This window comes from Choloepus didactylus, chromosome 23 (genome assembly GCF_015220235.1).
Source record: "Choloepus didactylus isolate mChoDid1 chromosome 23, mChoDid1.pri, whole genome shotgun sequence".
Classification (NCBI taxonomy): domain Eukaryota; kingdom Metazoa; phylum Chordata; class Mammalia; order Pilosa; family Megalonychidae; genus Choloepus; species Choloepus didactylus.
In genome coordinates, this window is record NC_051329.1 from 78,218 (window position 1) to 106,019 (window position 27,802).

The 27,802-nt window shown below is 41.2% G+C and overlaps 1 protein-coding gene across 1 annotated transcript in view; it reads right to left on the minus strand.

Annotated features, from left to right (window-relative positions):
* Positions 1–27,802, minus strand: part of ZNF268 (zinc finger protein 268) — a 115,677-nt gene that overhangs the window by 18,753 nt on the left and 69,122 nt on the right. The window contains 2 exon segments of the mRNA XM_037816802.1: positions 3,653–3,938; positions 21,678–21,759. Of these exon segments, the coding sequence (XP_037672730.1) occupies positions 3,653–3,938; positions 21,678–21,759 (368 nt within the window).

Sequence of the window (27,802 nt, forward strand, 5' to 3'; positions counted from 1 at the left end):
CACCCAACTGTGGGTGATGACTCTGATTGGATAATTTCCATGGAGGTGTTACCCTACCCATTCAGGGTGGGTCTAAATTAAATCACTGGAGCCATATAAATGAGCTGACAAACAGAAGGAACTCAGTGCAGCTGAGAGCAACATTTTGAAGAGGAGCTACAGCCAAGAGGGACACTTTGAAGAATGCACAGAAGCTGAGAGAGTAGCTGCAGATGAAAGACAGTTTGAAGATGGCCACTGAAAGCAGACTCTTGCTCCGGAAAAGCTAAGAAAGGACAAACACCCCAAGAGCAACTAAGAGGGACATTTTTGAGGAACTGCAGCCTAGACAGGAACATCCTGGAAGAAAGCCATTTTGAAACCAGAACTTTGTAGCAGACACCGGCCATGTGCCTTTCCAGCTAACAGAGGTTTTCCAGACACCATTGGCCATCCTCCAGTGAACCCGATTGTTGATGACTTACCTTGGACACTTTATGGCGTTAAGACTGTAACTTTGTAACCAAATAAACCCTCTTTATAAAAGCCGATCCATTTCTGGTGTTTTGCATTTCGGCAGCATTAGCAAACTAGAACACCATATGACCCAGCAATCCCACTTCTAGGTATATCCCCAAAAGACTTGAGAGCATGGACTTGAACAGAATTTTGCACACTGATGATCACAGTGGTATTATTCACAATTGCCAAAAGATGGAAGTGACTCAAATGTCCATCAACAGATGAATGCATAAACCAAATGCAATTCAGCCATAAAAAGGAATGAAGTTCTGGTACATGTGACAACATGGATGAACCTTGAAGACATCATGTTGCATGAAATTAGCCAGACACAAAGGAACAAATGTTGTATGAGTCTCACTGATAGGAAATAATTAGAATTAGCATATTCACGGAGTCAGAAATTAGAATATAGGTTACCAGGGGCCCCGGTGGGAGTAGGGAATGGGGAGTTAATGCTTCACGGGTGCAGAATTTCTGTTTGGGGTGATGGAAAGGTTTTGGTAATGGATGGTGGTAATGGTAGCACAACACTGTGAATGTGACTGACATCACTGAACTGTAAATTTTTAATGTGGTTAAAAAGGAAATTTTAGGTTTTATATATGTTACTAGAATAAAAATTTTTTAAAAAAACAATAGGACTGTGCAACATAAACAGTAAACCCTCAGGTAAATTAAAACTATGGACTATGATTAATAGTATAATTGTAATAGTATTTTTCATCTGCTATAAAAGAAGTACCACACTAATGTGAAGTGTTAGTAATAGGATGGATATATGGGAACGCTGTATTTTCTCCATGATTTTCTATAAACCTACAACTTCTCTAATAAAAAAAATATTTTAAAAAAATTGCCAAAAGATCTGAACAGACATTTAACAAGCCTTAAACAGATAGCAATTATGCATCTGAAAAGATACTAGCAATATTAGCCATTAGGGAAATGCAAATTAAAACCACAATGACATACTTCTACATACTTGTTACAATGGCAAAAAAATTTTTAAGTGATAATACCAAGTACTGGCAAGGATGTTAAGCAATAAGAACCGTCAGTTATTGCTGGTGGAAATGCAAAATAGTACAGCCACCTTGGAAGACGGTTTGGTCATTTCTGACAAAGGTAAACATAGTCTCATTATACCATCCAGCAATTTTACTCCTAGGTATTTAGCCAGCTAATTTGAAAACTTATGTCCACACAAAAACCTGCAAGTGTTCCAAAAACTGGAAACCACTGGATATCAAGACTTACTCTAAATGAAGGCAGTGTGGTCCTGGGAGAAGGACAGATAAATAGATCAGTGGAAAAAGGTAAAGACCCACGAACCAAACCATATATATGATAAAAACGGTGGCACTGCAGAGCAATGGCAAAGGTCAATAATACAACAGGGCTGGGACACTTAGAAAACGATATGGAAAAAAATTAATCTTAGGGTGCTGTAAGAAAACCCAGTCTAGGACGGACCAGGGAGAACTTTAAGAAATGATATTAAAGCAGCTATCTGAAATAGAGATTGGTCCAGGGAAGAGAAAGTATAGAGAATGTTATGGGCGTAGGGAAAGGTGTAAAACGAGAGAGGGTGCAGCGGATGACAGCACTCAGGGCCCCTATTTTCAGACCTCTCTGGAGTCACAACCTCTGACAGTGCCCTCCCACCCTGAACCTGGGGTTAGCTATGTGACTTGCTTTGACCAAAATGATAGCTACAAACTCAATGCCAGCACTTGGGCTTCCCTCTTGAATGCCTCTGATCACCATGAGAACATGCCCAGGCTGTGCTGCTGGAGGATGAGACACATGGAGGCAGCCAAGGGCCATCAAAATAAGTCAACATCATGAAAACAGCTAGACAGGTGAGTGAATCTCAACCAAGACCCGAAGAACTACCCAGTCCAGCCAAGAACTGTCCAGCAGACTTGGAAAAAAACAAGTGACTGCTTTCTTGAAAAATAAAAGATAAAAATAAAATATGTGTCTTAACTCTGACCTTACACCAACATAAAAATAAATTCCAGGTGTGCTGTAAATATAAATGTGGAAGTTAAAATAATGAAATAATAAAGGAGAGTACCTTCATGAGCTTGGGATAAGAAAAATATTCTTAAATTCAACACAAAAACCACTAGTAATAAAAGAAAAAAACTGATAAATCAGAGTAAAATTATAAATGTCTGTTCATCAAACATTAACAGAATGAAAAGGAAAGCCACAAAAACTAAACAAATTCTGAACGCTAGTTAATGACATGCATGCTGTGCTGGAGGGAGGAGTTCTGATGTCTGTGCTTTAAGAAATGCACCAAAATTGAAAGATGGATAAAAATGTGATAAAGCTAGTAAAGTAATATGTTAACAGCAAATTCCTTTGAACCTTGCTCTGTTTGAAAATTTTCATAATAACATGATAGATGTAAAAGAAGTTTCCTATATAAAATTTGAATAGAGATATGGTTTCAAGCTTCATTTTCAAACTTTAATTTGCATGAATCACTGGGATCTTGTTAAAATGAAGATTCTGGTATAACAGGATTGAGGTGGGGCCTAAGATTTCTATATTTCTAACAAGCTTCCAAAATACATATAATCTACTTCATATTGACAAGAAAAAGTGGACACCGCAATAAAAAAAAAATGGACAAGAAACTTGAAGAGACACTTCATAAAAGATAAAATATCAAACATGAATAAAGGAACTCAACCTCTTTAGTGAGCAGGACATGCAAATTAAACCCACAATGAGATACCACCATACAACTACCATAATGGCTCAAATTTTAAAAATGTCAATAATGAATATTAGCTGATAATGTGCGACAAGTGGAAACTCAAACCCTGCTGGTGGCAGTATAAGACGGTAAATATATAAATATAACAGGACAGGAGATTTTTAAAACATAGTGCTTAATGAAAAATACAAATAATAAGGTACACAGACACACACCTTTAACATCCATTAAAAATACACACAGCAACCAAAAACACATGGGTATACCTAAAACAGAAAATAACATCGGGGGGTGGGGTGGGGAAAGAAACGGAAATGCAGTATGGAGAAATCAGTATTCTGAATAAATAGATAAAAATAAAAAAGGGCCTTTCAAAAATCAGTAAGAAGTGAGAAAAAAAAATGAGTGACTCACCTGGGGCTTGGTTTTCGGCTGCTCCTGGGAAATGAACAGCCGCTCCAGGGCCTGCGCCGTCCTGCCACTCGTCAGGCTCTGCCCGAGTCCCCCAGGGGGAGGTCTCCGGACAGGGATCCCCTGACCCAGGATGGATCCCTGACCTTGGAGGGTTCTGACCCTTAGGTCACATGAGCTTTGTTGTTCCTGGAGAGGTGGGATCTGTGGACTCCAGAGCAAACTCACTTTAGCACGTGTTCCCTTTGGACCCAGTCCACCACAGACTCTGCATGGGAACCCGGGGATCCTGAAAGCACAAGGAGTACACAGAAGTATCTGAGATTCACTCGACGTTTACTCTTAGAACTATGGGCAGCCGCTTACTCAGAACAGGGTGTGAGGGCGTACAGGAGCACAAGCGCTGAAGTAGACCAGTCTGCATGCCCAGTCTTGACAACTCACCTGACCTCTTTCTTCTGAGTCTTTCTTTTTTGTTGCTGTTAAAATGGTGGCAGTAGGATGGGACCAGGGGACAGTATAGCTTTTTAACTGTCCAAAAACCCAATGGAAAAACGTAAGACCTATCAGAATAGTGAGGGAAAAAACCCAAACCCATGGATATCTTAAAAAAAAAAACAAAAAACAAAAAACTCAGTGACAGATCTCCCCTTGATTCCCAGAATATGGGCAGATGTGACCAAACCAGAGACAGCAGGAGGAAGGGCCCAGAGCTGGTTCCTAAGCAGAGAAAGTGGAGGGAGCCAAGAGAAAGTGCTGACAGGCCCCAAACTGCAGGAACTCCAAGTCTCAATAAATACATACTCCCCATCAGGAGAGCATCATCAGCAAATACTCCCTTCCAGAAACACAGAGCATCACGCTGAAGGAAAACTGATGGAAACAGAAACCTAAATTGCTGAGCACAGGAGAAAAAAGTTTCTGCTACCGAGAGAGAAGGGAGAGAGAGAAGGTTCCCATACTACGGGGTTATGGGGGGGGGGGGGGACACACGACAATTCAGACTGACAGCAGAAAGGGAGAGAAGACTTAGTAAGAAGGATAGATCCAGAGGAAGCATATTCCAGAAATTTTATTTTCATGGGCTCTTCTCTTTACACCTCAAACCTGTGATCTCTGTTAGGAAAGGCTTATCAGGTCTGATTCAATCGGTTTGGGTTTCATCAAGAAACCTCCCAGTCAAATAAGAGTATAGGGACAGACAATAGTTTAAAAGCAAAGAGCATGCAAGACAAGAGTTCAACTACAACACATTTTTACTAAAAGAACACTTAAGGTACAAGGGAACAAGTTTACAATGTAAAAATTAACTAATACGTTACCAAGCCTGGGAGGCCCCGGGTCCTCCAGATGCAGCTGGATGTGAGATCAGAGAGCTCCTCCTGTCTGAGTTACAGAGTATTTATAGCATTTTTGATTTGCATTCAATCAAATCATATTCTATTTTTACATTTGAACCACCAGTGGCAAATGCATCATGAACCAGGAGTGGTTAACAAAGCGTTTTGATCCACAAGTGGTTCACGAAGCATTTTGATCCTCAAGTGGTTCATGAAGCGTCTTGACCCACGAGTGGTTCAAGATCAAAGGAGAGTATCCACAGTGTGATCAGGGAGTTGGCCTTGAATGCCTGCAAAATTCTACTGGTAATATTTTTACTAATTAAGCTATGACTTCTGTAAGAGCAATGTAACCTTTATTATTTACACAAAATCTAAAAATTAAAAAGAGATGACTATGACTTATCTTTAACTTATTAATATAGTTTTCTTGTTTCTATGATTAGTTTAGCTGTTACATCATGTTGATAAACATATATTTGATTAGGACTGTATTCAACCTTGCTACATTACTTAGAACATATCCATGATTAAAGTAACAGCTATAGCCCCATCCTGTTGATGGACCCGATGATTACATGTTACCTATAGGGTTTTCTGCTTTCTTGAAAATATTCATAGCTTTTTTAACTGTTTAGCATCACCTTCAATATAATCTTCTAATACAGATTGAAGGATATGGATTATCTGTCCCAGTTATTATAGAAAGGCTTTTCCACTTTTTATCGTTTGGAAATTGTACTTCAGTGTTTTTAGGTAGAAGTTCTATTAAACATGCTTCTGTATCAGAAAGAATAACTGGTTGTTCACCATCAGAACAGAAGGTGTCAGCTGGTATGTGAGAGGAGTCAGCATCCTCATTATCCGATTCCTCAGTAGAGAGATTATCCTGTGACATTATCATAAAAGCAAAATTCAGTATGTAAACATGAAAGAAACACTAGGACACAAGGCATTTCGAGCTCTCAGAAACACCAAGCTCAAGGCAGTCAGTTCATGCACCGAACCCTTTGTGGGAACAAGAGGCAGGAGCCTCAGATGATGAAGTTACTGGCCCAACCCTGTATCCAAACAAAAAAGCCTCCTTGCCCCCACACTGAATGCCAGGAAAGCCCATCTCATTTAAACAGGGGAAAAACAAAACAAAACAAAACAAAAGCATATAATGTTATTATGAAAAAATAATGAAACTAAACCAAATGAGGCTCTGACAGACAATAAAACACATTCGAAATATCAGGTCATGCACACACACTAAGGTAAACTATTACTTCAAAATGAGCTAAAATAAATTAGGAAAACTGAAACTTTGTGAGGACAGCAATATCATAAAACTATAAATGCTGAGACAGCAGGAGAAAGTTAAATGGGAAATGTCAGAACTATGAAAAGACTATTTTTAAAAATCAGAAGGGAAGATGAAGAAGATATTTTAGGCTCATTTGAATGTTTCCTGCCCAAGATCTGGAATCAAAAATTCCTCCCAGAAACCTGGTTTCTTTTAATGGACAATGTGCTTGGACACCACAATTTGGGTCTTAAGAGTGCTCATTGTTACTGGAATGCCACTGCTTCTAAGCTGTTTCATTAGGCAGACCTAGGAAATTTTAGAAAGGAAAAAAAATCAAGTTTTTACTTAATGTTCTTAAATCTTACTCTTTTTTCCCAATAGCAGCTTTATGGAGGTATGACTCATGTGCCATAAAATTCACCCTTTTGAAGTGTACAATCCAGTGGTTTTTAGTGTATTCACAGAGTTGTATATATTACTGCTAATTCCAGAATATATTCATTACCCTAAAAAGAAGCCCCAAACCTAATAGCTCTTGCTCCCAGCCCCTGGCAACCACTAATCTGCTTTCTGTTTTTATGGATTTGTTATTCTGGACATTTCATATAAATGGAATCATACAATATGTGCTTTTTTCCCTCAGATTTCTTTCTCTTGAACGTTTTCAAGGTTCATCTATGCTGTAGCATGTACCAATACTTCATTCCTTTTTACATTTGAAAAATACTCCATTGAATGGATATACCACTGTTGTGGTTTGGAACTGTGTACCCCAGATAAATTTAATCCATTACTGTGGGTGGAAACTCATAAACAGGATCTGTCATTGAGGCTACTTCAGTGAAGGTGTGGCCCCCCGAACCAGGATGAGTCTTAATTACTGAAGGCCTTACAGGGAAGGCCACAGAGAGAAACACAAGGGAGCAGCCTGAAGATGGTAGTCAGTGGAACCAGGAAGAGAAAGGAGATGCCGCCATGTGCACTGTCATGTGACAGAAAAGCCAAGGACCAAGGATGACTGGCAGCCAGCCCAGAAAACCACAATCTTCAGGGAGAAAGCATCACCTTGGTGACACTCTAATTTTAGACTTATTTTAGCTTCAAAACCATGAGTCAAGAATTTCCCATTGTTTAAGCCAATGTTGCAAGTACTGCAGGACAGCACCTCCACTGGGGAATCTGAAAATGAGGACATTGACTCCTCCTTTCTATGTAAGGATCAGCTGGCTGAGGAGCCGCACTGCTCTCGTACATCCCTGAGGCTTTCTGTTCCAATAGTGAGCAGCAGTTACTTCTTTGGATACAGAAGCCTTTTTAACAGAACATTTGCCCCAAAACACGTGTACAATTTCCAAATAGAAGTAGAAAGGCCGTACTATAGTAACTGGGACAGATGATGCACATCCATCGAGTCCTACATCAGAAAATTGTAATTGGAGAAGCTAAACAATTAAAAACCGAGTATTTTCAGGAAAGCAGAAAGCCCTTCTCCACCTTCCTAGATAAAGATAACATGTAACCATTTTGTCCTCTGTGTAAAAAGAAAACAGGATGGGACTATAGCTGTTACTTCAATCATAAATGAATCATAAGTAATACAACAAGGCTGAATACACTTTTGATCACATGTATGCTTATCAACATGATGTGATGGTTCAACTAATTAAAGAATGAAATAAAAAACTATATTAATAAGCTAGAGATAAGAAATAGTAATCTCTTTTCTAGTTTTTAAGTAAAAGGTGTATTACATTACTCTTACAGAACTCATAGCTTAAATAGTAGAAATATTTTCACTAAATTTTACAGACATTTAAGGTTAAGTCTGAATCTCTGATAATGCTGTGAATACCCTCCTTTGTTTTTGACTCACCTGTAATTCACCACCTGTGGTTCAAACATAAAAACAAAATACGATTTAGTTGAATGTATCCTAAAGCAAAGGCTCTATAAATACTCTGTAACTTAGACAGGAGGGAACAAACCCTCTGATCTCATATCCAGCTGCACCTGGAGGAGGCAGTAATGTATGAATTTATTTTTACATTGTAAACTTTTTTCTTTTTACCTTATGTGCTCGTTTAGGAAATATATGTCCAATTTAAATTCTTGTCTTAAGTGCTCTTCACTTTTAAAATATGGTCTGTTCCTATACTCTTATTTGAATGGGAGGCTGCTTGAATGAAACCCAAACCAAATGAATCACTCTCAGGCCTTTTCTAACAGAGATCACAGGTTTGAGGTGTAAAGAGACGAACCTGTGTCACCAACCCATTGAATGGTATTTGCTGTAGCAATGTGGAAACTAAAACAACCACATTTTATTTAGCATTTTATCAGTTGATAAACATTTGAGTTGTTTCCACTTTTTGGCTATTATGAATAATGCTGTATAAGTTTATTGTACATAGCATTATGAATAATGCTGTGTACAAGTTTAGAATAGATACATGTTTTCAATCTTGGGTCTATACCTAGGAATAGAATTTCTGGGCCATATGGTAACTCTATAATGAACATTTTGAGGAAACACCAAACTGTTTTCCAGTGGGTCTGCTCCATTTTACATTCCTATCAGCAATGTATGAGGATTAAAAATTCTTATTCTTGCATCTTTTGTATTATCCTACAGAATATGTAAAATAGTTCCAAAATAATCTAAATAAAGATCAAAATGAAGAATACTAAATGAAGTTTAAAATGTCTTTGTAGCTCATGTAATCTAAATGTCTGTGTCTTTTAATGCATAATGAAGTTTGTAAGGATAATATGACACAAAGAGGGGACTTCCAGGAAACTGAAGGAATAAAGGAGGGAGCTGCAAAACCTACTTCACTCCCCAAAGCAGCGAGTATCCAGGCAGAAACTGTCCAAATCATCCATTTCAGGTCTCCAGGGACCAGGGGAGTTCAGTACAACACCCAGAGAAGTGTAGGTTGAAGAGACTGAGAAACCGTCTTCAGAGATTGTAGGTAATTCTGTCCAAGACTCCTGGAGCCCATACCCCACCCTCAAGGGAAGTAGTTGGTGGCCTGATCCTTGCCTGGGGGATGGCTGCAGACAGGGATGGCCTAGTGACCTAGGGAGTCCTCTGCTCCAAGTATGGAAGAGATGGCCCAACAATTGGGCAGATACTGGTTGGCAAAGTTGCAAGGTGGGATCCTGTAGTTCCAGCCCATCCCAGTCAGATCCACTAGGCACCAGTTTCAACAGCATCAGAGGGAGAACTGGCAAAAAGCCATAACAGCCTGCCTTCTTATGGCTGAGGGAAAGAAGTAGCTGCCACGTGCCATCTGCTGGGCAGGCCAGAAATGAAGGAAGGGAAAAAAAGGGGCTTTTTGGAGTCCTTCCTGTTGCTCTCACAGGCCCCTCTGGATCTGCTCTGCACCCCTGCATGGGTCCCTGGCCCTATTTTGGCTGGGAAATACTGATGAACCAACTGTCAAAGAAGAGCCTTAACACAGACCCAATTAACAACAAAATTCTAGAGAGAGAAACCAGCCTTCAGAATAGACCATCAAGATAATCAGATGCCCAGATATCAGAAAAAAAATCACAAGGCATGTTAAAGTGCGGGAAGATATGGCCCAGTCAAAGGATCAAATTAAAACACTGGAGGAGATACATAATTTGGATCAACTAATCAAAGATGTTCAAACAAATTTCCTAAATCAATCCAAGGAGATGACTAAAGAGACAAAGAATATTAAGACGCTGGGTGAGCATAAAGAAGATTTTGAAAGCATACAAAGAAAATAACAGATCATATGGGAATGAAAAACAGAATAGGTGAATTTAAAATATAGTAGAGGCACACAACAGCAGATTAAGAGTCAGAAGAAAGGTCAGTGAGCTAGAAAACACAGCAACTAAATTCACATAGACAAAAGAACAGATGGAGAAAAGAATGGAAATATTTGAGCAGGATGTCAAGGAAATGACTGATAACAAGAACTACACAAACATAAGTATATGGGTTTCCCAGAAGGAGAAAAGAAGAAAAAGAGGCTAGAAAGAATATTTGAGGAAATAATGGCCAAAATTTCCCAACCCTGAGAAAAGACATAAATATGCAAATCCAAGAAGCCCAATGTATTCCAAACAGAAAAAAATCTAAACAGACCCACTCCAAGACATATACTAATCAGACTGTCAAATGCTAAAGAAAAAGAGAGAATTCTTAAAGCAGCAAGAGAAAAGTGATTCACCACATACAATGTAAGTCAAATAAGATTAAGTGCTGACTTCTCATCAGAAACCATGGAGGAGAGAAGGCAGTGGAATGATATATTTAAGATACTGAAAGAGAGAAACTGCCAGCCAAGAATTCTTTTTTCTGGCAAAGCTGTCCTTCAAAAATGAGGGAGAATTTTAACTATTCACAGATAAAGAGAAGCAGAGAGAGTTTCTTAACAGGAAACCTGCCCTACAAGAAATACTAAAGGGAGTTCTGCCAGCTGAAAAGAAAAGACAGGAGTGAGAGGCTTGGAGGAGAGAATAAAAATGAAGATTATCAGGTAAGGGTAACTAAAAGACTAAAAATGAAAAAATTATATCTGATAAATAAAAATCAAAGGATAAAATGGTTGCAGTAAGCACCTCCCTTACAGTAATAACACTGAATGTTGATCAATTAAACTTCCCAATCAAAAGATGCAGATTGGCAGAATGGATAAAAAATATTGACCAACTATATGCTGTTTACAAGAGACTCATTTTAGACCCAAAGATACACATAAGCTGAAAGTGAAAGGATGGAAAAAGATATTCCACACAAGCAGTAACCAAAAAAGCTGGGATAGCTATACTAATAACAGGCAAAATAGACTTTAAATGCAAAAATTTTATGAGACAAAGAAAGAATATATGTATTAATAAAGGGCACAATTTGCCAAGAGGAAATAATCATAAATAACTATGTACCTAACCAAGGTGCCCCAAAGTATATGAGGCAAACAAGCAAAACTGAAGAGACTAACAGATGCCTCTAAAATAATAGTGGATTTCTTCAACTACCACTCTCATCAATAGACAGAACATCTATACAGAGGATCAATAAGGAAACAGATAACCTAAATAATATGATAAATGAACTAGACCTAACAGGCATATATAGAACACTGCACCCCAAAACAGCAGGATATACATTCTTCTCAAGGGCTTTATCTTTGATGCAATCTTGTGGGGACATGCATGGGAAGAAAAAAGGCAAATTCAAAATCCAAGGCTGGCTCATGATGGTACATCTAACAGAAACCCCTTCCCCTAAAAAGCTGGGACCAGAGTGCTATAAATTCAGGACAACAGTGAAGCAGAAGTAAGCCAGTCCTCAAGTGGCCCTGCACCCTGGGCTCACATGTAGCTCCTAAAACAGGAGTAAGTTAATCCTGGATTGGTAGTATCTAAAGGGGGATGGGCAAAAATCAAAACCATATTGCACACCTAACCCCAGGGCTGGTAGTCCCCAGTGCACATGGAGAATTGGTGCACTGATTGGATTTCCACCTGGTATGGACCCCCCCCACACACAGAGATGAAGTTGGGGGAAAGCTGGTTTGAGAGTAAGAAGTGGCTCAAGAATGCCATCTGCTTGGAGTACAAGGAAAGTGCACTTCTGCAAGCTGTAGTGCTGCCGAATTATATATAAATTCTGAAAAATTTCCTGTACATCTCAAAAGAACCTTATCAAGATAAGCAAAAGCCCCAAAGCCAACAGAAAATCACAAGGCATATGAAGACCCAAGTAGATATGGACAAGCCAAATGACCAAATTAAAAAGCCAAAGGAGACAAAGAATTTGGAGCAATTAACACAAAAAGTACATATAAATCTCCAAAATAATTTCAGTGGGTTGGCTAAAGACAGAAAAGGACATCAAGAAGACCCTAGAAAAGCACAAAGAAGAATTTGAAAGAAGAAATTTAAAAATACAAGATCCTATGGAAATAAAGGTACTGCAGATCAAATCTGAAATGTATTAGAGACACACAACAGCAGATTTAAAGGCAGAAGAAAGAATAAGTGAATCAGAGGACAAGACAATTGAATGCAAATGCACAAAAGAATTAATGATGACTGCAAAATTCTCCTTTGTGAAAAACACTAGATAAAGACAGAAAGTGCTCCAGAACAGCGGTTCTAGGGTTTCACTGGCTGGACAGGGACTTCTATATCCATAGAGACTGGGGATTTGGGGAAGCCAAGAGACTGTTTCCAGAGTTGTGTGTGTTTAGTCAGGAAAGCCACTGGGGAAACAGCAGCTGGAGTTGTGTCGTGGTGGGGAGAAACCGAAAGACTGTGTTTGAAGATGGATTAGTGTACGACTAGGAAACCCACAGGGGAGCTGGTACCGGCAGTGGGAGCTGCAGTCAAGCGCAGCAGGGATGCCTTCCATGCCCCGGGCACCCACCTCAGTAGCCGGTGTAGGCGACAGCCCTTCACACACCACTATGAGATATCATCTCACACCATTAAGAATGGCTGCCATTAAAGAGACAGGAAACTACAAATGTTGGAAAGAATGTGGAAAAACTGGAACTCTTATTCACTGCTAGTGGGAATGTATAAAGCTACAGCCACTGTGGAAGACAGTTTCGCAGTTACTCAGTATGGATTTACCCAACGATCCGGCAATTCCACTTCTTAGTATACACCCAGAAGGTCTGAAAGCAGTTACATGAACAGACATTTGTCACTGATGTTCATACCAGCATTGTTCAGAATCGCCAACATATGGACACAATCCAAGTGTCCTTCAACAGATGAGTGGATAAATAAAATATCGTATATACATATGATGGAATGCTACACAGCAGTAAGAAGGAAAAAGGTCCTGAAACATATGGCATCATGGATGCACCCTGAAGATATAATTCTGAGTGAAATAAGTCAGACACAAAAGGAGAGATATTGTGTTACCACTGCTATGAACTCCCTGACAATGTAAAATCAGTGTCGTATAATGTAGAATTTAGGGGACCTAGAGACAGACAGAAGCTAGTGAAGGGGGAATGATAACCTAATATGTTCAGACATGATAATGAGGGTGAATTTAAAGGTATGGGAATGGATAGTGGTGATGATTGTTCATTACTGGGATTATAAGCATCAGAGTTGCATTGAAGGTGAACATGATTGAAAGGGGTTGTTTAAAGGCATGTATCTCACAGATTAGCCCTACAAATATAAGTAAGTGCTTGTGTGATATACTTCTAAGGTATGACACTGGTACAAAGACTTACAACAGAGTGGTATATGGGAAAAACTACCTATTGCATACTAGGGACTATAATTAATAGGAATACCTTACTAGTATCACACGAATACTAGGGAAAATTAATTAAGAGCTGATAAGAGCTTTGGGGAGTTTTGGGTCAATTGTTCAAAATGGAGAGTGATAATGACTGTACAACTATGTGATGATAATGTGAGATGCTGACTGTTTATTTTGCACAGAGCATATGCTAAGTGAAATTAGGAACCCCCTACTTAATAAGTCAAGCCCTCGTTCTTGAGACTTGCTCTTGTGAAACTTATAGCTGTAAAATGGAGGCTAAAGCACCTATAATTATGCCTAAGAGGCACCTCCAGAGAACCTCTTTTGTTGCTCAGATGTGGCTTTTCTCTCTCAAGCCCAACTAGGCAAATAAATTCACCACCCTCCCCCTACATGGGACATGACTCCCAGGGGAGTGAATCTCCCTGACAACATACAACATGGACCCCAGGAATGAGCCTGACCCTGGCACTGAGGGATTGAGAATGCCTTTTTGTCCAAAAAGGGGAAAAGAGAGACAACAAAATAACATTTCAGTGGCTAATATTTCAAATAGAGTTGAGAGGCTGTCCTGAAGGTTACTCCTATGCAAGCTTCAGCTAGATATACCAGATGGCCACAGTATGACAAGCCAAAATCAATAATAGTTTCCAAAACTCTAAAGAATATCCTGGTCCCTATCTGAGACTCTACAAAAGTTTTACTCATTAAGTTTATTTTTCAGAAACTTAAATCCTCCAGAGTGTTCCTATGCCAAGTAAGTCCCAAAACCCAGAGGCAACAGCCTCTGCAAGAACATCAACCAGAAGCATCCCCCTTTCCAGTAATGTCAACACCCCTTTTCAACATGAACAAGTTAGGGTGGTCCCTGCCTAGACATCCCTGAAGATCGGGAAAGTGATTAAACTGGAGGAAAGGGTAGCAACAGACAAGATGATGAATCTAACAAAGGATTACACATTCTGAATCTTCATACAATGTTTTTCTTAGTTGCTAGGGTACTAGAATAGCTAGAAGGAAAGAACTGAAATGGTGCAACTGTAACCCATAAAATTCTTTGAAATTTGCTCTACAGCTACTCATTAAGTTGTACTTTGAAAGTCATCACCTTTCTGTATATATTATATTTCACAATAAAGAAATAACTGAAACTGTGAAACTGTAACGCACATTCTTTGAAATTTGCTGTATAATTATTTGTTAAATCGCATTTTGAAAGTTAGCACTTTTATGTATATATATTACATTCCACAATAAAAAAATGAAAAAGGTAAAAAAAAAAAAAAAAAAAAAAAAGAGTGGGTAAAAATTGGAGGAGTACGAAGATTTTTATGTAATCTTAAAATATTGAAGGGAAGAAAAAGTTACTTTACGGTGGAGAAAGGTGGCAGACACCCCCTTCATCAACTGAATCAAGTTAACATCTACAGTAATGGGACAAATGACATTACGTATCTCTGATGTGACACACTGAAAACACATCACTTCTGAAACAAATGATAAGGAAACATCAGACATGCCCTAATCAGGGAACACTCTACATAATGGCCTGAACTCTTCAAAAATTCAACATTGTGGAAGACAGTAAAAGACTGAGGAACTGTTGCAGATTAAGGTAAACTAAAGAGTAATCAATGCATGACGCAGGATATTTTTTCCCTAAAAAGGATACTATTGCAACAACTGTTAAAATCTGAGTAAGACTTGTAGATGAGATAGCCTTATATTATTAATTTTCTTATTCTGTGATTACATAAAAGGCTTCTCTTGTTTTTAAGAAATATGTACTGAAGTATGTAGGGGTAAAGAAGCCCATCTGCAAATTATATTCAAATGGTTCAGAAAAAAAGTGTGTGTGTCTGGGGTGGGGGTTGGAGAAAGAGTGTTCTAGTTTGCTAATGCTGCGGAATGCAGAACCCCAGAGATGGACTGGCTTTTATAAAAAGGGGGTTTATGTGGCTACACAGTTACAGTCTTAAGACCATAAAGCGTCCAAGGTAACACATCAGCAATCGGGTACCTTCACTGGAGGATGGTCAATGGTGTCCGGAAACCTCTGTTAGCTGGGAAGGCATGTGGCTGGCATCTGCTCCGAAGTTCTGGTTTCAAAATGGCTTTCTCCCAGGATGTTCTTCTCTAGCAAGCTTGCTCCTCTTCAAAAGGTCACTCACAGCTGCACTGGGTTCCTTCTCTTTGCATCAGCTCATTTATATGGCTCCACTGATCAAGGCCCACTCTGAATGGGTGGGGCCACGCCTCCATGGAAATATCCCATCAGAGTCATCACCCACAGCTGGGTGGCGCACATTCCAAGCAAATCTTATCAGCACCAAAACGTCTGCCCCACAAGACTACATCAAAGATAATGGCATTTGGGGGACACAATACATTCAAACTGGCACATTCCACCCCCTGGACCCCAAAATGACATTATCTTCCATATACAAAATACATTTCATCCCACAACAATATCACAGAAACTTATATCATTTCATTAACAAAAGTTAAGTACAAGATCCCATCAAAATCAATTACAGATGTGGTATGTCCTAAGGCATAATTCTCCTTTAGCTTTGGATCTGTGAACTTAGAACAAGTTATATGCTTCCAATATACAAAGGAGGGACATTCATAGGATAAACATTCCCATTGCCATAAGGAGAAACAGTAAGGAAAACAGGGTTAACAGGACCAAAACAGTTCCTAAAACCTGCAGGACAAACTCCATTATATTTCAAAGTCTGAGAGTCATTAACAGAATGACGTTGCATCCTTGGGGCTTGAGAGAGGGGGAGTCTAACCCTTCCTAAGGGCCTTTGTGGCAGCCCTTTCCTCTCCAAACACCTGGGTGAGTTCTTCAACATATCCACACACTGGGGAGACCACCTTCTCGGCCCCACCCTCCTCAAACATCAGGGCAGCTCCCGGATTCCCTTCCATCTCCAGGGCACATGCTCAAGTCCTTCAGAACAGTGCGGTGGCAGCCAGGCTCTCCCCAATTCCCTGGGAATGTGCTCCACCCTCTTTGGGGCTTGGGGTGGCAAGACATTTCCTGAGCATCGAGGTGGAAGGACTGCCCTCGACCTCCAGGGCAAACTCACCCTTTCCATGCATGTGGGCCACTCCACTCTCCCAGCCGAAAACCTCTTGACTCCAGACCTCAATCTCCATGGCTCTGTCTTTGAAGAAATTTTTCTTTCAGTTTGTTCCCTGTCTGTCTTCTCCAGTCCAGACTGGCAATGACTCTGTCTGTAAAGATCTTGCAAAAATTCTGTTGGCTTCGCAGGAAGCATACAGGGGTCAAAGCTGTCAGACAATAGGACTTTCCACAAATCCTTTCTGGATAATTCCATCTCCAATCTTGGCTTGTACTGAAATGGCAGCTGGGTTCCATGTTTGGTAACATCCTCATGTTGGGCTGTAGCTTCTGGGATTCCACCCCCTGGAAGCTCGTAATTTTCCAAGCCATCAGCTTCTGGTTTCTTAGAACCCAAGAGTTCAGTTCTAAGTTTATCTCTCTCCACTTGCATTTTACTGTAAGCTGCAAGGAGAAGCCAGGTTACATCCTCCACTCGTAGTCTGGAGATCTCCTCAGCTAAGTACTCCACGTTGTCGCTTTCAAATTCTTCCTTTCATCTGACACCAGGACTCAATTTTGCCAAATTCTCTGCCACTTTAAAACAAGGATCGCCTTTCTTCCAGTTTGCAACAACACATTCATCATTTCTGCTCAAGTCCTCATCAGAAGTATCTTTAGAGTCCATATTTCTATAAACAGTCCCTTTAAAGCAGTTTTGGCCTTTTCTATCAAGCTACTCACAATTCTTCCAGAATCCTCCCCCTATCCACTTAAAAAGCCATTCCAACATGTTTGGTATTTGCAAACTCAGCAGCAAAAGCACCCCACTTCTGGTACCAAAATCTGTTCTAGTTTGCTAATGCTGTGGAATGCAGAACACCAGAAATGGACTGGCTTTTATAAAAAGGGGGTTTATTTGGCTACACAGTTATAGTCTTAAGGCCATAAAGTGTCCAAGGTAACACATCAGTAATCGGGTACCTTCACTGGAGGATGGCCAGTGGTGTCCGGAAAACCTCTGTTAACTGGGAAGGCACGTGGCTGGCGTCTGCTCCGAAGTTCTGGTTTCAAAATGGCTTTCTCCCAGGATGTTCCTCTCTAGCAAGCTTGCTCCTCTTCAAAAGGTCACTCACAGCTGCACTGGGTTCCTTCTCTTTGAGTCAGCTCATTTATATGGCTCCACTGATCAAGTCCCACCCTGAATGGGTGGGGCCATGCCTCCACGGGAATATCTCATCAGAGTCATTACCCACAGCTGGGTGGGGCACATTCCAAGCAACTCTAATCAGCACCAAAACGTCTGCCCCACAAGACTACATCAAAGATAACGGTGTTTGGGGGACACAATACATTCAAACTGGCACAAGGAGGAAGGAAAGAAGAGGGGGAGGAAAAAGAAAAGAATAAAGCAAACATAGTAAAATACTAACATGTGAATCTCAGTCTATATAACAATTCCTTGAATTATTCTTGAAATTTTTCCAAGACCTAAAATTATGTCAAAATAAAGTTGAAGTAAAAATTAATTAATTAATTAGAAAGGAAGAAATGGTACATATAACTTCCAAACCCATCAAGAGGAAAACTCCCTTTTTTATCCAAAAGGCAAGAAAGAAGAAAAGAAACAGACCAGCTGCAGCAAAAAGGAAGGTAAAGTAAGATGGAAGATTTAAACCCAAACATATCAATAAGTATGTTAACCATAAATAGACTAAACTCCCAATTTAAATACAAAGATTGACAAATGATTAAAAAAAAAACCTCTGATCCTATTTACAAAAGACACATCTAAAACATAAAGCTGAAAAAAAAGATATAACAAGTGAATATTAGCCAAAAAAAGCTCGTGTAGCACAGAAAGCATTCCTAGAGATAAAGAGAGTCACCTTATAATGATTAAAGGCTCAACTCACCAGCAAAATATAATTTTAAGTTTGTTTGGAGAGGAAGAGTAACCTGCTCAGAAGTTACACAGCCACGAGGCCTGGGCTGGGATTCACTCCAGCCACCACGTTAGGTCACCTCCAAGGCTCCCCGTGGAGCCTTCCTTCTGCCCAGGACTGCCCTGCCACTCCCTCCTCCCCACTCCTGGCTGTCCCTAACCCAACCCACTGGGGTCTCCTGCCTTCCTAACTGCACGTGGGGCTCCCTCTGCCTGGCCACCCCCATGGACCTTGCCCTCCATGGCACTTGGTGCTCCCCTCTGTCCAGCTCTTCCCACACAGCTGTTTTGTGTCCTCCGATCTGTGCTTCCGGGGCTGGGCTGTTATCTCCGTATCCTACTGCCTAAAACAGTGCTTGGAATATATAAGTGTTCAGTAAGGGTTGTCACCTTTTTAATAAATAACTGATGGATGAATGTTACAGGGCCACATTTCAACACAGAATCATCGCCTTACCTTTAATTCCCCAAGCTGATCAATTCTGAGTCTGGTCAAGGAAAGCACAGGAGGACTGGCCAACCTTTCCAGCAAGATTCCTCCCCCAGCACTACCCCCCACCTCACATCAGACTTAGAACTCTGACTCATGTACTACTTGAACTGCCAGCTCTGGGCCACAAATGATACCACTGAGGTCTTGGCAGCAGTGGTGGCTGACAGTGGTCCATGGGAGCAGAGCAACTGCCTACACACTGGAACAGAGTTTACCTAACATAAGTCCAGTCCTACACACAGGCAGGTGAATGAATCTTTCCAGGCCCCTGGGAACCTAGCTTCCCTGTACCTCAGTTGGTAATAGCAACACATTGGGGGGGGGGGGGCAGCGGAGAAGTGTCAAGGGCAGAAAGTAGCCAAATAGCAAAAGCAGGTCAAAAAAGAAAATTTGTCCGTATGTGCCCAGCACCCTCAGAGGAAAGACCTAGAGGGTCAGGGGCTTACAAGGCCTCAGTGAAGTCACCTCTGATGGCTCCTTTCCCTATGCTCTGAAATCAGACTCACCAGCTAGACTTCTCATCACTACACGCCCTTCATACACAGAAGCAAGACACTCAGAACTTCGGAGTGGTGCGTATCTATCACAGGAAAGGGACACCCCTGTTGTAGATCTTACAACTGCAGGTTTCAGCCCATCCCTGAGTGTGGTCACCTACACTGAGAGAGACAGTTTCCAAGGGCATAAGATGGAGCATCAGCTCCTGGACCATGATCGATTCTTCTAGGAAATGGATGAGAGATGTCTTAATGCAGTGCGCTGATTATACCTGAGAGCCTTCTCAGTTCCACTGCGAAAGATCTATCCCCCTGTCCCAGGCATGGCAAGGTATCTAACCAGTCCTGCCTATATTACTTTCATCTGGTTTTAGATCCAAGGAACTGACAAATACCTCTGTGGGTAAATGGCAATTATTATTACGGACCAGGAACATGGAATCTCTCTCTCTTGAGAAATTTTCAAACTACAACCAGAAGCAGTGGAGTATAATAGACCAGGAAGGGCTCAGTTCCAGACCACGTAGATTCAGATCCTGGCTTTGCACTGACCAGCTGTGTCACCTGGGGGTAACAACTAGCCCCTCTGAGCCTCAGCATCCTCCTGTCACAGAAAAATGAGTTTTTACCACTTAAACTGTTGTGAGGTTTCGAGTTAATACCAATTAAGGCTTTAGCCCAGAAGTACACATAGTAAACACTGAGTGTTAACATTTGGTTGAAATGGTAGGAAATACAGGAATACTTAAAGAAAACAGACCACTCTAATAAATTACAGTCAGGAAGATGAAAAATTTGTAAATAGGAAAGTAGGGACTTTTAGGTGATTTATATCTAAACCGTCCTCTTCCTATCACAACACAGCTCCCTGGTAAAAGACCACAATGCTGGTGTCCACTGCCTCATGTCTCATTTCTGCAGCCAACTGCTATTTCCACGATCTCACACCTTCACCCAGTCAAGCCCCCTCCTGCCCTGCTCAACACACACACACTCACTCACTAACTCACTCTCTCTCACACACACTGCTCTGGAAATATAACCAGCAACAACCAACACTACCACCACCAGCAATTTAGACTTTCATAACCTTGACCTACCTGGAGCACCTCACATGGCAACCATTTCTGAGGTTTGCTCTGAAGGCACTCTCTCCTTACCTCCTCCCGCCTCTCTCCGATGCCATCTTTAAGCTCCAGCCCCTCTTGCCCTGTCTTCCCCTTCCTTGTCATTTCCCTGAGCACTGACCTCATCCCTCTTCTCAAGGAACACACTCTCCCTGAGCTAATTCAAGCACACTTCATAGTGTAACCCATCCATACTTTTCTCTTGAAATACAAACCTACCCACCATCCACCAACACCTCCACCTGGGGGGCCCAATGTTTATAAAACTGAAATCTTCACCCCAAATAACAACCCCGACAGTCATCCCTGACTCAGGGAATGGTTCCACCCCAACCCAGGCCCACACAGCAGAACTCCAGCCAGCATGCCTGGCTATTCCCCCTCCCTCACCACCAGCACCCAATTAAGTTACCAAGTCCAGTTCTGCTTCTTTACCACCTCTGGGATCTACCTCCCTCTTCTTCTTTTCCAAAATCACTAGTTTACTTAAACCCTTGTCTTCTCTTACCTGCTGGCAGACTACCCTAACTAAAACCTCTTTGTGAAAACACTTCAGTAAATATCCTTCCCTTATTGGATAAAGTCCAAGCTCCTAGTCCGGTGCTCAAAGCCCTCTATGACCTGGTCTTTGCCTACACCTCTGGCCTCATCTCTTAATAAGTACCACCACCCTGTCATCAAAAACCAAAACTCTACATTCCCTAAAGCACAAGGATCCTAGAGAAGACACTCAGTAAAAAAATATGGGTGGGTGATTTCCTCTTGTTGCCCTCGCAGTTCAGGGTACAAATCTGGAAAGGAAAAGAGGCTGAAGGAAGGGGTAAATGAAAAGTATCAAGACAAGAAGCGCTTCGAAAGTCTAACACTCTAAAGGAGGCCCAGTGGCTTGGAAGGGGGGTGGACACAGCTCAAGGCAAGCTCAGATCCTGGAAGGGGGAGCGTCTGTACACCTCGGTGTTCACGAATGAAAGAAAACTGCTCACCCAGATGGAAGCTGTCCGGACCCTGGCGGCCATCCCAAAGATCGGTTTCGTCCCCTCCGCCCGGGATGGCAGGACCCAAGGGCTGCGGGAGGAGAGAAAAGTGTGAGGGAACCAACTGGTCTCCCTGTTACTCCCACGCCCCGACCCCAGGGAGGGGGAAGCTTCCCGCCCCACGGAGGGAAGGGGTCGGCCTGCCCTTCCCAGGACTGAAACCCCTTTCACCTCCGCAGCCACGGAGCTCCCCACCTCCACCCGCGCACACGCGCACACAGGAAAACGCACGCACGCGCGGGTCAGGCAGCCGCTCCGGGTCTGGAGCAGGAGGTAGCGAGGCCAGATTAATTCTGTGCTGTACAGCCGCCGGCGATTCCTGCCGGTGCCCCTCGGTCCGAGCCCCGGACGGGCAGTGGGGGCGCTCCGGGGAGAAAGGCTGCTCCACCTCCCGGATCTGCAGACGGAGGGAGTCACGCCAGTCGGTTCTGTGCCCGCTCCCGATTCTGCGGCGCTTGCTACGCGGACCCTTCGGCAGGCCGACCTCGAGCCAGACGAAGTCCAAACGCTTCTCTCCCGCCGCGGGGGCAGGGGACAGACGCCGGACCCAGGGCAGGCCGCCGCCCGAGCGCACAGGATATGCGTCAGCGCGTTCGTGCGTTGGACAGAAGGAACTACCACTTCCGGCAGCCCGCGCGACCCGACTCCCGGAAGTCTTCCCCAGCCCCGGGAGCTCCCAGGCACACCCATCCGCATGCCCCACTCTGGTCTGGGGACCCTAAAGCCAGAGCAGGGTGAAGTGGGGCCCCTTTCCCCTTAATCCTATAACATCTGCAAAGTAAAAATGTTGTGTAAACGGCATTAAGCCATGAGGAGGAGGCAGTGAGACTGCACCAGTTAAAGGAAGTGAAACTTTTCCGTTCAGGGGAGGCGAAACTGCGGTTACACGCATCAGCCAAGCATAACCCTTTAACAATCAATAACTGCACCAGTTCCAAGTGAAACTTTTTGTATCAATAACTGCACCAGTTCCAAGTGAAACTTTCTGTAAAATGTTCCTCAGCTAAACCTTGCTAAATTGTCTTTTGTAACCAATAGCTAACTGCCAACTCTGCTTCTGTTAAAATAGCTTGCTTGCGTTCCCAGAATATGGTTTCTGTCTATATAAGGCACCAGCACAAACAGGTCTGGGCTGCTTACTGAACTCCCTGCACAGAGTGACAGTAAGCAGTCGCCGGCCGGCTAATAAAGGCTCTTTAAATTCTGTTTAGCTGTCTCGTACTTTAACTCGTGGGCACCGTAACACAGGGCACCTCTCAAACCTGTGCATGCAGCTGCCGTTACGGCTCGGTCACTCTTACTGTAAAATCCTGAGCCAGGCGACTCCACAGTCCTTGTCATTACCATTGCCCCCACACCATTCACGTGACAGAACTACCGCAAGTCCAATGATTTCTATTCCTACCAATCCATCAGAGGCAAGAATCTTGATAATAGTGATGTTACAGCATACAAGGAATTATCCCCACTCCGCTTACCCCCAGCAATGGGATATTTACTGCCATTTAACCTGATGAGCAGTTCCAGAATCGCATCCTGGAGATCTGTTTTGTAGGGCTGCTTCCAGTACCAATGGCTTTGGTTTGGGATCCTCTGAAAACAGAGCTGGAGACAAGGACTTGAACGCAGGAATTTTACATAGGAAGTTGGCTGAGAACGCCGAAGCAAAGGAGCAATGAGCGTGAGATACGGAAGGAGCAAAAACCAATACAGGATACATTGCCAAAGTCACTGCTATGGGCAGTGAGGGCTCAATTTCCCCTGAACCTTCTAAAAAGTAATAGAATACCTCCTAAAAGTGTCCAACAAAAGAATGGAAGGTAGGAACATTTATCCATGGCAATCTCCACACAGGTTTTGGGTTGCCCCAGGGCCATTAACTCCCCTCAAGTGTGTTAGACTTAAATACTGTGAGAATCTACCCATGTGGCATTGGCAAGACCCGTGGGGAAGAGTGGAAAGAAGCATACTAGGTATTTGTGCTGGTTTGAATCTGCTATGTACCCCATAAAAAGCCACGTTCTTTGATGCAGTCTTGTGGGGGCAGATCTATTGTGGGTGGGATCTTTTGATAGGGTTGTTCCATGGAGATGTGATCCGCCCATTCAAGGTGACTCTTGATTAGTTTACTGGAGTCCTTAAGAGAGCTTAGGGGCCAACACAGACATTTGGAGATGCAGACAGAAAGATGTTTGGAGATGCTAAGCTAAGAGATGAAGCCCAGTGTTTGCCCCAGAGAAGCTAAGAGAAGGCCCCCAGATGCTTAGAGAGAAACACCCTGGGAGAACAAGCAAGGATGCACAGGACCTGAGAAAGAGAAGCTAAGAGAGACAGAAGCCCAGGGACATTTTGGAGAAAGCCATTTTGAAACCAGGAGCAAAGGACCAGCAGATGCCAGCCACGTGCCTTCCCAGCTGACAGAGGTGTTCTGGATGCCATCAGCCTTTCTTCAGTGAAGGTATCCTCTTGTTGATGCCTTAGTTGGACACTTTTATTGCCTTAGAACTGTAAATTTGTAATCTAATAAATACCCTATATAAAAGTCAATCTATTTCTGATATTTTGCATAATGGCAGCTTTAGCAAACCAGAACAGTATTTAAAATGGGATGCTATCATTGGCAGATGAGTATAAGATGCAAAGAATTGTGAACCACAATGGTGGCTCACGTCAGTGGAGGAGCAAGGAAATGTAGCATGGAACAACATCAAAACTTCTAAACATGTTCTAAAGTCAAAAGTACTTTCAGAGAAGTCTGGCTTATACCTCTCCCTTTCCACCCCATCTACCTCCTTCTCCCTAGAGGTGACTATGTTTTATTACTTTACTATAAAATTGCCAGTATTTCTATATATACTAACATGAAAAAATGCTTAAACATTGGCATTTTTAACAATAATTTGAAGAATAAATGCACAGTAGCATATTACATACACACACACACATACACACATATATATAATTACATTACGTGTGTGTGTGTGTGTATGCATTTATAAAGCATCTGGAAGAATGTATCCCCAAGTTGTTCATAAAGGTTATCTCTGAAGAAGAAAGTAAGATTTAGGAGTATGTTGGAGAAGAACTTTTGTGTTTTACTACAAATACCACTGTATTATTTAAATTGTATAATTATTATGTATTATATTATAATTTTAAGAAACAATTAAAAAGTAGATCACATGCAAAATAATAAAGTTAGACCCTACCACTTGTCTATACAAAAATAACCCAAAATGGATTGTAAACCTACTTGTAAGAGCTAAAACTATAAAACTCTTAGAAGAAAATATAGGTATAGCTCTTCATGGCCTTACATTTGGCAATGTTTTCAAAAACAAAGGGATAAAAATAAAAAAATACAAAAATTGGAGCCCATCAAAATTAAAAACCTTTGTGCTTCAAAGGAAACTATGAAGAAAGGGAGAAGACAACCCACATAATGAGAGAAAATATTTGGAAATCACATATCTGATTAGAGACTTATAAAAGAATATATCAAATCACTTACAATTCAACTATAAAAAGACAAATAACCTCTTTAGGTTTGCTAAAGCTGCCAGAATGCAATATACCAGAAATGGGTTGATTTTTTCAATGGAGTTTTATTAGGCTACAAATTTACAGTTCTAAGGCTATGAAAATGTCCAAATTAAGGCATCAAGAGGAAGATACCTTCTCTGAGGAAAGGCTGCTCACATTCAGAGTTCCGCTGTTACCTGGGAAGGCACATGGCGATGTCTGCTGGTCCTTCTCTCCTGGGACCTGGTCTCAAAAGGGCTCTCTCAGTTTCTGTGGGTTCTTATTGCTTCTCCAAGGGTGTTTTCTTTCTTAGCTTCTCTGAGCTCCCTGGGTTCCATCTGTTTCTTATCCTCTCTCATAACGGACTCAAGCAAGGGGATTAAGACCCACCTTGAATGTGCTGGGTCACATCTCCATGTAAACAACCTAATCAAAAGATCCCACCCACAATAGGTCTACCCCCACAAGAATGGATTAAAAGAACATGCTCCAAACTAACACATAACCCAATATAAAAATAGACAAAGGATCCTAATAGACATTTCTCCAAAGAAAATATACAAATGACCAATAAGCACATAAAAGGATGCTCAACATTTTTAGTCATTATGTAAATAATACATGTTGGCTATAATTGTTTACAAAACCAGACAATAACAATATTTGGTGAAGTTGTGGAGAAATTATAACTCCCATAAATGGCTGGTAGGAATAGAAAATGGTGCAGCCACTTTGGAAATCAATTTGGCAGTTCCTCAAAACCCTAAACATAGACTTATCATTGACTCAGCAATTCCACTCCTAATAGCCAAGAGAATTGAAAACACTCAAAAACTTTTACACAAATGTCCACAGCAGCAGGTTTCATAATATCCAAAAATGTGGAAATAACTCAAGTGCTCTTCAGTTGATGAGTGAATAAATAAAATTTGGCATATGTATGTAAAGGAATACTATTTAGCCACAAAACGAAGGAAGTTATGATACACAGTATAATGTGGATGAACTTTGAAAACATTATGCTAAATGAAATAAGCCAGTCACTAGGATCACATTTATGATGCCATTTATCTGAAATGTTTAGAATAGGCAAATACCTAGAGACAGAAAATAGATTAGCTGTATCAGGGGGTGTGGGGAGGAGGAGTTGGGAAGTGACTACTAATGGCTATGGGAGTTTCTTTTTCTGGTGATAAATGTTTTCTAAAATTAGATGCACAATGGTGTAAATAAGCTAAAAATCACCGAATTGTACACTTTGACAGAGTGAAGATTATGGTGTGTGAATTATATGTAATAACACTGTTACCAAAAAAAGTAGAAGAAATTTATGCATGCATGTGGAATTGCCAGTACCATCTCCTCCTTTAAATATAGCAGAAAGGTAGAAGCATCATGGAAAAGAAGATTGGAAGTGAAAATTCTGTAGATGACCAACAGAAAAATGAGTAAAGGTCCAAAGTGGAACTGAGAGCCTGTTGAAAATGGTCATGCCACATGCAGCATGGATGGATTCAGGAACAGTCATGAGAATAGCTTTCAATTTCCCAAGCATATTACAGCAGCTTTCTTCAGTTTCTTTTTGACAGGTAAACCCTTCAGCTCAGTATGTAATATGACAAAATTCCTTAAGACTTAAAAAACTCATTGCATCATTTTTATGTGGGATATGATAATTTTTATATTTAGTATTTATTAAATGTGCAGATAAATATTTAATTTTTGACTTCTAACAATTGACAAATGTTAGTTTTCACAAAATTATTATTTCAGTAAGAAAAGAGCATGATCTGTGAGTTACATATGTGTGTGTGTGCGCATTTGTGCAGATGCACAAACACTGATTTTTTTTATTTGGAGACCAAATATATTTTAAAATGTAGATTGAAACAATGAAGATTTGCCAATTTAAAAAATCAAAATCTGAAAATGAAATCAGAAATTAATTCCATTTACAATAGCAACTAAAAGAATAAAATATCTAGGAATAAATTTAACCAAGGATGTAAAGGACCTGTACGTAGAAAACTACAAATCATTACAGAAAGAAATTAAAGAAGAACTTACTAAATGGAAATATATTATGTGCTTACAGATTAGAAGATTTAATATCATTAAGATGTCAATACTACCTGTTCTAGTGTGCTAATGCTGCCAGAATGCAATACACCAGAAATGGATTGGCTTTCATAAAAGGGGGTTTATTTGGTTACACAGTTACAGTATTAAGGCCATAAAGTGTCCAAGGCAACACATCAACAATCAGGTACCTTCACTGGAGGATGGCCAATGGTCTCCAGAAAACCTCCTTTAACTAGGAAGGCACAAAGCTGGCATTTGCTCCAAGTTCTGGTCTCAAAATGGCCTTCTCCCAGGACATTCCTCTCTAGGCTTCAGCTTCTCTCCAAAATATCACTCTCAGTTGCTCTTGGGGCATTTGTCCTCTCTTAGCTTGTCCACAGCAAAAGTCTGCTTTCAAAGCCCATCTCCAAAATGTCTCTGTAAACTGCAGTTCCTCCCTCAGCTCCTGTGCATTCTTCAAAGTGTCCCTC